Source organism: Malania oleifera, unplaced genomic scaffold (genome assembly GCF_029873635.1).
Source record: "Malania oleifera isolate guangnan ecotype guangnan unplaced genomic scaffold, ASM2987363v1 ctg225, whole genome shotgun sequence".
NCBI lineage: Eukaryota > Viridiplantae > Streptophyta > Magnoliopsida > Santalales > Ximeniaceae > Malania > Malania oleifera.
This window is the reverse complement of record NW_026651788.1, coordinates 3,180-16,816: the sequence shown is the minus strand read 5'-3', so window position 1 is coordinate 16,816 and position 13,637 is coordinate 3,180. Positions and strand designations below refer to the sequence as shown.

Here is a 13,637-nt window from a genome sequence, read left to right as displayed (position 1 = left end):
CAATACTAAATCCACCTTATCCAATCTTATTACTATCGTAAAACAAAAATTGTTTCTAGGATTAAAAAGATTAATGAATAATATTACATTTGGTTTTTCACTTAAAAGTAGTTTGACAAGGAAGTAAGAGTCTAAAACCCAAGTTTTATACATATATATATATATATATATATATAGGGGGAGGAGAGAGAGAGAGAGAGAGAGAGAGAGAGAGAGAGAGAGAGAGAGAGAGTGTGTGTTGTTTTCCCACTAAAGTGCAACTTTTCATGTTAAATTTTTTAAAAAATAATGATGATATCTTCTTGGTGGTCATGGATTTTTAGTCGTTTGGAACCTATAAGATTTTGAAGCAAAAATTAATTTGTTAAGTAATTTGAGGTGGATCGATTACTTACAATCATTTGAGAGCATGAATTTTAGCTCTTGAATTCAGGTTCATGTGGATTTGAGGCGAAATTCAATACAATTTTGTTTTACATTTTATCCAAACCATATAAATTCAAACCCAAGATCTCTCTTGAACGTAGGATTATTGTATTCATTTTTCCTAATCAAAGCCAATCTTTGTCAACGTGACATTGATGAATTGTGTACAACTCTACAGTAAGCAAAGTTTTCATATTTTTGTAATGCTGTGCCCAACCCAAAACATATACTGAGTTCCATAATTTCAGATTAGCTAAAAATCAAAGTTTTCTGAGTTTGCTGCAACTATGGTAATGGTAATGGTGGTTTAAAGTGATGAAAATTGAAAACTCACCATTATATAGTGTTCTTGCTTGAAATTTAACTTGTTTTAGACAATGATTAATCCTGAAAGGAACTCCAATGCACTCAAATCTTAGCGAGGGTATGGCTCAGTAATTGAAGCCTCATTCACTGAAATACGTTTTGATGGATTTGTGGACTGATCAGAATCTGTAAACCTTGAATTCTGGCCTAACAAGGGCACTTCTGCCCCTACTCTACTATGCAGTAAGAATGCAGGTTTAGAAGGTGCTGGCAAACTCGTAGAGTGAGAATTGAGCATAAGGACAACAGACGCCATGGTGGGTCTGCGGGCTACATTCTCCTGTACACACAATAACCCAATATGAATGCACCTCAGTGTTTCACTCGTCGAGCCTCTAGGCATAGCTTTGTCCTCTATGTTTGAAAATGTCCCTTCTCTCCAATTTTTCCATACCTGAAAGAAGCAGAGGAATCCATTAAAAAAAACTACTTTTTCCAACCCGTTTTTTGAGGAAATTGAAAATAAACCTGTAAACTTTCATACTTACATAGCTTAAAATGTGCTCCACTTGCTCAGAATTGTGAAAAGAACTGTTGTTCTTGCCACTTATAATCTCTAGAATTAAGACACCGAAACTGAAAACATCGGTCTTCACAGAGAATTGTCCGAAATTCAGATATTCTGGAGGCATATAACCACTGCATAGTGCCATTAATTAGAATGGTTTTGTCTTCTGAATCAATTGAGCACATGAAGATCTGATTAAAGACACATGGTTGCAGATATTTGTGTCCACAACTATGAGTACAAGGATATATGATAGGTGCTAGTACTTGTACTTACTATGTCCCAGCAATTCTTTTAGTATTGCCTTTACTTGCACCAACCAAAAACAGCCTTGCCATGCCAAAATCTGCAATTTTAGGGTTCATCCCTCCATCTAGCAGCACATTGCCTGCTTTGAGATCATGGTGAATTATCCTGAGACGAGAATCTTCATGAAGATAAAGAATTCCTCGAGCAATGCCACATATGATTGTGTAGCGTTTTTCCCAATTCAACTGCCTACATTTGGCTGGATCTGCATATTTGTTCAGATAAATGATTTAACTTTGAACTCTAATGAAGTAAATAATACTTTCGAGAACAATGGTGTTGCATTTTATGTGAACAAAGTGTGGTTATGCTTGTTTCTGGGCTGGAGCTGTTTGTCTCTATGCAAGGTGTCTGATATTGCCGCCTAAAGTTGCATTTTTAAGTCTAGGTCTCTAGCGTTTTGAAGAAGGTCGAGATGGCTGGTTGGTGGTTATTATTAGTCTTCTTTAGCAAGATAAAAATCCCCCTGCTTTGGTTTGTTCAGAAATTGCTTCTGGCCTTTTTTTTGAAGGACCCATCCTACCTCACAAGCAGAAAAGAAGTCGTAACTTGCTTATGTGCTAGTGTTTAACAATTGAACCAAAAAATTTAAGTTACTTCTACCTGTTCCCCCCTACAACAATGCGGACGCCTTTTCAAGTGATTTCCCGTTCATTGCACTAACTTGACTTTACCTTATTGAGGTGTTTCTCCATTCCACTGTATACTTTAGTTCGCCTACCCCTTTCCTTCTCCCCATTTTGATAACATCCCAATCTAGTTACTGTTCGCTTCTCACCTAGAGGTTGCTCATTGCCGCATATTACATTACTGCCTAACACTGCCCCAGTAGACACGATACCAGTTTACCCGCCACTTCTTTGATTTTAGAGTCTCCTAGTCTTCTCAGTTTCATGCTGTCCCTTTCATGAACCAAAATCTACTCAAAGGGGTCCAGCTGTGATACCAACTGTGATGACCCATCCAGCCACAAAAACATTGAAATGAGTTGTAAATAGCTTACATGTATCCAACAATCAGTTAAAATTTAAGCTCAAAGTTATTTTAACAACTCAAATTCAACCTTCTATATCCATGTCTAATTCAGTCTCACACATGCTTCACTATTTATTATCTTGACCATTCACCCTGTTAATTAAAGTGCTTCTTTCTTTGATTTACTGAGGTATCTAATTTTTCCTTGTTGCCAGACCACTAGTTTCCTTCCCCTTATTCCGACCATGTCCTAGATTAAGTACTACTACTCACTCACCTAGTAACCTGCCGAGGGTTCTAGAGCACTTCTCCGGTTCCAGGATCTCAAATTTTGTCTTTGTTGTGGGCCTCATGTTGTGCTTAATGTGTAGAGTGAGAACTTTAGGGATCGCAAAGACGGGATTATTGTTTTGTTTGTGGCGTGTTCGTGGGATGTAGGGCATGTTGATGCTGTTGCTTCTCTTTCTCTAGTTGTTTTTCTGTACCATGATTTTTTCTTCGATCCAAATAGTAGTAATAACAATCAAGATGAGAAACAAAGCAATACCAAAAATAAAGTGATCAAGGCTTCCATTGGGCATGTACTCGTAAATAAGAAGCCTCTCTCTTCCTTCAAAGCAAAAACCTAGGAGCCTTACGAGATTCCTATGTTGTAGCCTAGCCAGTAGCACAATCTCATTCTTGAATTCTTGTTCACCTTGCGCAGAATGCTGAGCAAGCCTTTTAACAGCAACATCTTGTCCATTTGAAAGCTTGCCCTGGAAATCAAATTTCAATATAAAGTAAGAAAAGATATTACATGCTAATTCTTTATGTTCCATCATGCACACACACACTTCCACATATGCCTTGCAGACAAATGCTCTGAATATGATAAAATTTAGAAGATCAATGCGGCATTTAGTTTTTCCGTAGAAGCTGAAAATGTGAAGATTTTGTTTAGACAATGCAGAATGAATCCATTTTTCATAATGGGGCATTTATATCAGTTTTACATTCTCCGTGGTTAGTTAAAATAAAAGAATTTTTTTATTGATTAAATTTATGTTAGGTTTCGTTTTGGTCATTGTAGATGATGATTATCTTCACTTTGTCCAAATAGACTAATTTCATCTCTGCATGATCATAAATTGCCCATCTTCGTATTTTTAATAGTGGAAGAGAATGTTAGATTACCTTGTAGACTGAACCAAATCCACCTTGTCCAAGCTTATTAGCATCAGAAAAGTCATTTGTTGCAGTTCTTACAGTGCATAAGCTGAATTTCAAGGAATCCGAACTCTCCACTGCATCCTCATCTGTACAAAACTAAATACACGTCAAAGAGAATATGAATGAAGCTGAGTTCCAGAAGCAGTATTTCCATCAGAAGGAAAACCTCCTTAGGAAATTTGCTCCAACCTCCAAAACTGCATGGCTTAACCTTAACGTATTGATAGTCTAGGATGAGTTTACATGGATGCAGGAAGCCCATCCAATGAACAAATCTATGTTTTTTACAACCTTCTTTTTATTGCATTCAACTTACCTTCAACATTCTCCTTCGGCTTCCTCATTTGAAAAAGGGCAAAAGCTATTGAAGCTAGTGCAATAAGTCCAGATGCGATTGCTGTAGAAACAATAATAACGACAGTTCGAGATATGCTGCTTCCTTTGCCTGCACCAGCCAAAATGATTTCAAATTACCACATGTTGAATCTGACTGAAGCTAAGGTCCATTGCCAAATGGTTTTTGGCCAATGGCTTAGTTTTATTCACTGGCTCCCTTAGGTGGACTTTCGTACTTGGATCATTACATAGTATCAACGGACTTTCTAAATTTTGACTGGAATACCATACTCACACTAATTGGTTATCCTTTCTTTGGCTCTGTTTATTGCGTCAAAAGAATTTCCATTTTATTTTCTTTCTTTCTCAAATGTTACTAAGAAAGGAAATTTATTCAAATAAAGTGAAAACTTAATAAAAATAAAAGGTTAATGTCATGCAAAATAAAAATGTTTTTGATTGATTTACTGTGTATTTTAGTTCTTTCTTGTCTGTTTTAATAACCAAACTAGACAAGGTTGATACTTAATATTATTGTTTCTTTTCCTTTGTGTTTTCTAAGTTTCAAAGGACTAGCTCATCACACGTAAACAAGACCGGTGGGTAGCACGACAACATCAAACTCACAAGCCAGCATAAGTTCCCATAGTAGAGCAAGCTTCCCAAGCAAGGACAGCAGGAAATGAGAAAGATGCATCTAAAGCGGTTTAGGAAGAGCCTTAGAGATTAGTCTTGTTGATTTTGTTGTGCCGAGCACCCCACTTGTGCCAAACACCAATACTAGAACTAATGCTATTGAATATATAAGAAACTAAAGTAAAGAAGAAACTAATAATGAAAACAGTAAAAAGAATAAGATAAGAAATTAACGAGGTTCGGTATTACCTAAGTTCTCGGGCGCCAACAATCAATCCACTGCTTCTTGACAAAATACAACTTTGAGGTGTGTTTAACAAATTGAGAGTTGAACTCTTTATATAACTTCAACCCCACGTCCAACAAACACTTCTCACCAATGTGGGATAAACAAAGAAAAAAAATTCAAAACAACTTTTTATACCAATGTAGAACTATTCTACCAATGTGGGACAAAAAAACAACAAATCTCTACCTTGACGATAAATTTAACAAATTTTTCAATCACCAACATTTTCTGGAATTCCACATCATCGACGCCTTCCAAAAATATTAAGACTTGCAGGATATTGATCAAGTCCAAATAATATTTGAACTTGATTTCTGTCACAATCTTGGTCTACATATTTGCGTATCTGCGGGATTTTCAGTTGTAGCAATCTTCTGAAGAAATATCTTGCCTCCATCAATAATATCCCGCATAAAATGAAACCGAACGTCGATGTGCTTCGTTCGTGCATGATAGACTTTATTTTTTACCAAATGAATAGCACTCTGACTATCACAAAACACAACAATGTGCTTCTGAACAACTCCCAAATTTTCAAGTAAACCCTGCAATCAAATAGTTTCCTTAACAGCCTTTGAAGCTGCCATGTACTCTACTTCTGTTGTAAACAAGGCAATGGTAGATTGTAAGGTAGACCTCCAACTCACTGGACCATTAGCAAATGTAAAAACATATACAGTAGTTGATCGACGTTTATTCAGATCACCTGCATAATCAGAATCCACATATCCAACAACCCGTTGTTCAATAGTATTATTTTTCTCAAAATACTATACCAACATCAATCGTATTCATAATATATCTCAAAATCCATTTCATAGCTTGCTAATGTCCTTTACTCGGATCATGCATATACCTGCTCACCATACTAACAGCTTCTGAAATATCAGGTATAGTACAAACCATTGCATACATCAGACTACCAACGACACTTGCATAAGGAACTTGTGACATATACTTACGTTCCTCGTTAGATTTAGGAGATAAACCTGCACTATGTTTGAAATGAGGAGCAAGAGGAGTGCTTACTGGTTTTGACTGCACACACATGCCAAAACTCTGTACTACCTTCTTCAAATATTGTTTCTGAGACAAACTAACTCTTCCTTTCATTCTGTCTCCGCAAATTTCCATGCCAAGTATCTTCTTTGCTTCACCAAGATCTTTCATCTCAAACTCTTAATTTAACTGACTTTTCAAATTGTAGATTTCTTCCCTGTTCTTTGAAGCTATCAATATATCATCAACATACAAGAATAAATATATAAAAGATTCATTTTGTAGTTTGCGAAAATAAACACAATGATCATGTTTATTTCTGATGTACTTCTGACCCATCATAAACTGATGAAATCGTTTGTACCACTGTCTTGGAGACTGTTTTAAACCATACAACGATTTACCCAGTTTACATACCCAATTTTCTTTTCTAGCAACCTGAAATCCATCTGGCTGAGTCATATATATTTCCTCTTCCAAATCACCATGTAAAAATGCAGCTTTTACATCGAACTGAACTAGTTCAAGATCAAATTGTGCTACCAAAACTAACAAAATTCGAATGGAAGAATGTTTAACAACTGGAGAAAATATCTCATTATAATCAATGCCTTCCTTCTGTGCGTAGCCCATAGCTACCAATCTAGCTTTGAAGCGCACATTATTTGCATCTGAAAATCCTTCTTTCTTTATATAAACTCATTTGCAACCAATTGCTTTCTTACCCTTGGGCAGCTGGGCTAGCTCCCAAGTCTGATTCTGATGAAGAGACTACATTTCTTCATTCATCGCTTTTTTCCACTTGTCTGATTCAGAGTTCCTCATTACTTCTTTAAAAGTGTAAGGAACATTATCCTCCACAACTAGAAGTGCATAGGCCACCATATCAGTATACCGAGCAGGTTTTTGAAGCTCTTGTCTTGGCCTCTGAGAAACAATTGATTCTTATTGCTGTGAAGATTCTCGAATTAAAATCTCCTCTTCTTGTACACTATTCCCCACCGTAACTGGAGAGTTACCTTGTGTAGTCTCATTTCTCACTAGATTTCTCAAAATTGTCTCAACCTCCACTTGTTGTTGAGTACCACTGGTCTTTTCTTCAATTCGTGACTCCTTGCGTATTGTTTTCTTCATCATCGCAAGTTCATCTAAAGTCACATCCCTACTTAAAATCATTTTTTTTGTCTAAAGACACCAAAGACGGTATCCTTTGACTCTTGCACTTATCCCCAAGAATATTGTTTATTGGCTCTTGGATCCAACTTAGATTCTTTAACATGATAATAAGTCATAGTACCAAATACATGTGAAGAATTATAATCGCTAGCAGATTTTTCAGACCATACCTCATAGGGTGTTTTCCCCCCTATTATAGATGATGGTAGACGGTTGATGAGATGACACACATATCTAACAGTCTTAGCCCAAAACCTCTTGTCTAACCCAGCATTAGACAACATACATTGAAGTTTCTCCAGCAAAGTCCGATTCAAGCGCTCTGCCACCCCATTCTGTCGTGGTGTATCTCTAATTGTGAAGTATCAAGCAATACCTTCATCCTGACAAACTTTCATAAACGGGTCACTCTTGTATTCATCACCATTATCTTACCTGAGCCGTTTAATCTTTTTACTAGTTTGAGTTTCAACTAATTTTTTCTACTTAAGGAAAATATCACACACTTCATTTTTATGCTTCATAGAATACACCAAAACTTTTCTGAAAAAATCATTAACAAAAGTGACAAAATAATGCATACCACCCAATGAAGTCATTTTATGGGCCCCCATACATCTGTATGGATATAGTCTAAAATACCTTCAGTATGGTAGATTGCAGTGCCAAATTTCACTCTAGTCTGTTTTTCCAGAATACAATGCTCACAAAATTCAAGTTTACACACCTTTGCACCCTTCAACAAACCTCGCTTAGCTAATTGTTGCAAAAAATTTTCTCCTGCATGTGCTAATCGCATATGTCATAACCTAGTTGTATCTGAACCTGCATCTTTCTTAGAAATAATAGCTGCTGAGCCAATAACTGTACTATCTTGTAAATAATACAAGTTATTTTTCCTTATTCCTTTCATCACCACCAACGCACTTGATTCAATCTTTAAGGTTCCATCTTTCAAAGTGATAGTGAACCTTTTAGATTCCAAGACACCCAATGAAATGAGGTTTTTCTTTAGGCTTGGAACATACCTAACGTTAGTCAAGGTTTTAGTAGTTCCATCTTGACATTTCAACTGTATTGACCATATTCCAATTGTTTTATAGGTATTATTATTTCTCGTAAAAATAACCCCACCATCTAATTCTTCAAAATTAGAAAACAATTCCCTATTGGGACACATGTGATAGGAACAGTTACAATCCAAAATACACTCACCAAAATAATGTGACGAAGATGTTCCAACAAGAGAAAAATTTGACTCACTCCCATCATCATTGACAATATTGACAATAGAATGTGCTTTGCCCTTATTCTTCTGCTGTAATTTAGGGCAATCTTTCTTCTAATGCCCTCCCTCACGACAAAATGCGCATTCATCTTTAGCAGGTCTCCCATGAGATTTACTCCTCCCATGAGATTTACTTCTCTTTCTAGGCTTACGACTCTGAGAACGTTCCCTTATTGTTAGTGCTTCTACTGTTTCCTTATAGACTCTCTGATCCTTCTTTCTACATTCAATGCTAATCAATGCAGTACAAACAACATCAAAAGTAACTTTATCTTTCCCATACAATAAAGTGGTGGTCAAATGTTCATAATTATTAGGGAGAGAGTTCAGTAACAATATGGCTTTATCCTCATATTTCACCTTTTCATCCAAATTTAACAAATCGGCAAAAATTTTATTGAAAGCATTTATGTGGTCATTAATCAAAATACCTGGTTGATACTGGAAGCAAAACAATTTCATTTTCAAATAGAGCCGATTTTCCAGACTCTTGGTCATAAATGTATTTTCCAATGTCGTCCACAATTTCTTAGCCGATGTCTCCCTCATAACACAATATTTCTGATTTTTAACAAGACATAGGCAAATTGTACCACATGCCTAAAGATTGATCTTTTCTCAATCTCCATCACCCATATCTACTGATTTATCATCCAAAGCAATATCCAACTCTTGCTGATATAGGATGTCCATCACCTCACATTGCCACATAACAAAATTATTGGTACCATCAAATTTCTCCACCTCAAACTGAGCATTAGCTATCGTCTTTGACGATGATGTCAAAGCCGAAGGAGTTGGAGTTTGTGTGGACAGACTTTCTTCTACTGCTGCACTAGTTTCTGCCATTTTTTATATATTCAATAGCAACCAACAAAGTAAAAGGCCTAGGATGAATAGTACGTACCAACTGTGTCTACTCTGTTTTATTTTATGAAATTCCACTTTGACCAGACTAACCTCCAGGGAGCGACTGAGCCGCAATGGTCTATGAGCACTCGCTTAGACAAGATCTTTCTTAGGTATCAAACGTGGAATCAAGGATCCTAACAGAGGAACACCTCCGTGTCAACACTATTCAACCTAACTCTGATACCAATTGTTGTGTCTGGCACCCCACTTGTGCCAAACACCAATACTATAACTAATGCTATTGAATATATAAGAAACTAAAGCAATACAGAAACTAATAATAAAAACAGTAAAAAGAACAAGACAAGAAATTAATGAGGTTCGGTATGGAATTACCTACGTCCTTGGGCGTCAACGATCAATCCACTACTTCTTGACAAAGTACAACTTTGAGGTGTGTCTACGAATGGAGAGTTGAGCTCTTTATATAGCTTCAACTTCAAGTCCAAAAAACACTTCTCACAAATCTGGGATAAACAAAGAAAAAAAATTCAAAACAACTTTTTATACCAATGTGAAATTATTCTACCAATGTGGGACAAAAAACAATAGATTGAATAAAAAACTAGTTCCACATGTCATTGAATATGAAGGTCGCTTGTCTTTATGAATTCATTATTGTTGGAACTGATATTTCATGCCTATGATGACTTTTGAAAACCTCTTCAGTGTTCATGTTAGCTGGATTCAATGTGTGTTGTTGGCTGACTCTGTTGAGGGTGAGCATCGACGAGTGCCATGCAACTCATTAATTGGGTTCAAATTGGCGGTCTGTGATAGTTGGTATCAGAGCATGGTTTGTGAGCACCCAGCGAGTGTGAACATCTTGAGTTGTAAAATGAGAATTTAAAATTTTGTATAATAGAACAATGTGGAAGCATGTAAGACAAGGGATGACTCAAGAGAAAGGCATGCCAATTAAGGCGAGGCGGCCAAAGAGAAAGTTGATTTTGAAAATAGAATTGTGGAACTTAAGTCACTCCATGTATAAGAATCCCTGGTATGGAGTAGTTGAAAGCCTCGAGAACAGGTTGAAATACATAGAGGGCATGATGCCATCTCCTATCTCGTGAAGGAGAAAGACAAACAAAGCTTGTGGTATTCGAAAGGAGGATTGAGCAGTCGGAAACTTATCGAGGGCGTGATGCCATCTATTATCCCAAGGGGTAGTTCCAATAGAACTTGAGGCCTCCCTAAGGGAAGTAGACCAATAGAGCTTGAGGTCTACTCGAGAATATTGAGCAATTGGAAGCCTTGAGTAGGCCGAAACACATCGTGTGTGTGATGCCATCCATCATCCCAAGGGGTAGTGCCAATATAGATTGATCCCCCCCTACAAGAAGAAGACCAATAGAGCTGGAGGTCTATCGAAGAGTATTGAGTTGTTGCCTCGAGTAGGTTGAATTACATTGTCGGCGTGATGCCAAACATGATCCCAAAGGGGTAGTGCCAATAAGGCTTGAGGCCTCCCTATGGGAAATAGACCAATAGAGCGTGAGGTCTATCAAAGAATATTGTTCTATCGGAAGCCTTGAATAGGCTGAAAGACATCGAGGTGAAATGCAATCAAGAATCCCATGGGTTTGTGCCAATAGAGCTTGAGGCCGCTATACGGGAGTTAGTTGAGATCATTCTTATGTTGCGCATACAAAGAATGCAAAAGAGTCTATGAACATTTGTTGGGTAAGTGGGCAGAGGACTTCTAGTAAGAATATAGAGAGAAGATAATGGTTCACACAAAAACACCCATGAAAGTAGGCAGGGTGTTTTGCAAAAGTGCAAAAGAGAAGACAATGTGAATGCTGCACGCTCTCTAAGTCAACATGGCATAGAAGGAGTAATGCGCCTAGGAAAGTAGATAGGGTATCACACCAAGCGCTAAATGGTTGGCAGGGTAGATGATGCATACTTATGTTGGTATGGCGGAGAAAGGATAATGGTTCCTGCCAAGTACTTAGGAAAGTAGGCAGGGTGACACACCAAACGCATGAAAAGGGGTAGGCAGGGTGAACGCTACACGTTCTGAGCAAGTTATGATAGATAATTGCAAGCCTCTGATGACTTGAACGATGCTACAATGAAGGTTTCAATAGATTTCAATACCCAAAAGACAACCAACTGGAATAGATGAGTCGTGTCCTATCGAAGCCTTTACAAAGTCAATAGTTGTAGGTACCTTACAGAGTAAATGAGTCGTATTTGTTAGCCCTAGTGGCTAAGGGTCCTCTTTCCAGCTTGTTTTGATGACAACAACCCATTAGTGGTTCTTAAGTGTGCTAACACCTTTCCCCAGTCCAACTCAAGTACACAGGACAATTCCAAAGAGAGCATAAAGGATCAAACATGCATCAGACCGGCAAAGAGCAAATGACAATCAATAAAGCCCAACATATGACATATCCGGAACTCAACCACTCAACCGAAGCACTTATGGATCTTACACTGCGTAAACAAGCTTTGGGTTGTTTGTGTGTTTGTAGGAAAGATTGATTTTGTAACTCCTTTGTGTATGGTACCGTTCAAAAGTAAGCAGCAAGAGATGGACAAAATACATATGCATTTAGTTCATGATAGGGTAAAACATTGACACTGAGACCGCACATGCATACTGAGTCACCGTAGACTGCACAAGATGTCTAAATGTTTTCAAAACATATTTTATCAAAACAAGACATCTTGTAAGAGGGTAAAATTATTTCTAACAAGTATGAACCTTGACTCAGTCGAAAAACACCCTTGGACTCGTTAGAATTCCATTTAAGGTCTCCTTTAATACACTAAAACAGGGTAGCTCGTCGACAAGCACAAGGCCCCGTCGACGAATACACACAAGAGACTCGTTGGCGTACACAAGGAAATCATTGATGAGGAAATACCGAGAAGACCTTAAATTAAAAACAAGTTGTCTCGTCGACAAACACAGGATCTCGACGACGAGGCCAAGCATGGGACCCGTCAACGAGTAGTGACCTCCTCAACAAGTGTCGAGCTGCAGGCAGCATTAAATGAACAGTAATGACTATTTTTTTAAAGCTGTCTTAACTCCATTAATGCCAATGGCTCTCCAGCAAGTTGCTCGGTCCTTTTCCAATAAATGTGAGTCTTGTGCATTCATTCTAGATTAGTTAAGCAATTTGGTTGTTGAGAACAATTATTGTGCATTCGTACTAGGGTTTCACTTTGTGCTCTCTTGCCCTCTTGCTCTTTACTCTTGTTTACACACCATTTGCAAAGAGGGAATAGTGTGAGGTTTATATTGGGATATTCAGCTCAAAAAAGGAGCATTCTACATTGTATCTACTTGCTTTCAAATTCATTGTATTGGAAGGTTCATTGTGAGCCATTATAAGGTGACTCTAGGTGAGCACCATTATTAAAGCTCTTTGTGAGCAACTGGTTTGTAAAGGCTTCTCCGTTGGGAAGGAGGGTTACATAGAGGATTTGGGGAATCCTTGAGTTGGTCTCAAGGCGTGGACGTAGGCTTGGTGTCGAACCACGTTAACATCACTGCATTAAGCTTCTCTTATCCCTTCTCTCTTGTGTTGCTCACTTTTTACTATTTTCTTTATATATATATAATGTGATATAATACCCTTACTCTTCCCAAGAAAACTTTGTGATTGTAGAAAAAGTTGTATATCTGCAAAAGACATCTATTCACCCCCCCTCTAGACGCATATCCGGGTCAACAAGTGGTATTAGAGCGCCAGTCGCTAGACGTTCAGAGTAATTTCCAGGTGCGATCAAATGACGGATATGTTTGCCCAAGGTCAATCCGTGGACCGTCCTCCCAAGTTTTGCGGAATTAACTATCCGGTATGGAAAGATCGGATGTTAATCTTCATCCAAGCTTATGACTACCGAATGTGGGATGTCATCACTGAAGGAGACTACATTTTCAAGAATGAGGAAGGTGATGCCATACCGATTGGGAAACTACCCGAGGCTAATGCAAAGCTAGCACAATTAAATTTCAAGACAAAAAACTTTCTTTATTGTGTTGTAAACGATGAAGAATACAACCAGATCTGTGGATGCAAGAGAAGCTTTAGGTACCGTATGAAGGAACAACCTAGGTAAAAAAATAAAAAATTTATATGTTAGTTAAAGAATACGAAATGTTTAAAATGGAAGAGGGTGAGTCAATTACTGCTATGTTTACTCGCTTTACACACATTACGAATGGATTGAAAGCCCTTGGTAGG

The 13,637-nt window shown here is 37.7% G+C and overlaps 1 protein-coding gene across 1 annotated transcript; it reads right to left on the bottom strand.

The window, feature by feature from the left end:
* Positions 1-739: 739 nt before the first annotated feature.
* On the bottom strand, positions 740-4,829 carry LOC131147141 (cysteine-rich receptor-like protein kinase 44). The gene is made up of 7 exons (XM_058096931.1): positions 4,760-4,829; positions 4,113-4,241; positions 3,761-3,882; positions 3,132-3,342; positions 1,577-1,814; positions 1,281-1,431; positions 740-1,186 (listed from the first exon to the last, which is right to left on the bottom strand). The coding sequence occupies exons 1-7, from the start codon at positions 4,827-4,829 to the stop codon at positions 842-844; spliced, it is 1,266 nt and encodes a 421-aa protein (XP_057952914.1). The 3' UTR covers positions 740-841.
* Positions 4,830-13,637: the final 8,808 nt, after the last annotated feature.

Excerpts from the sequence above, each read along its gene's own strand:
- LOC131147141 (XM_058096931.1), bottom strand. The coding sequence starts at position 4,829 with ATGCATCTTTCTCATTTCCTGCTGTCCTTGCTTGGGAAGCTTGCTCTA. Across the intron at positions 4,242-4,759 it reads ATGGGAACTTATGCTGGCTT|GCAAAGGAAGCAGCATATCT; the intron begins GTGAGTTTGATG and ends TGGCTGGTGCAG. Across the intron at positions 1,432-1,576 it reads AAAAGAATTGCTGGGACATA|TGGTTATATGCCTCCAGAAT; the intron begins GTAAGTACAAGT and ends GGCACTATGCAG.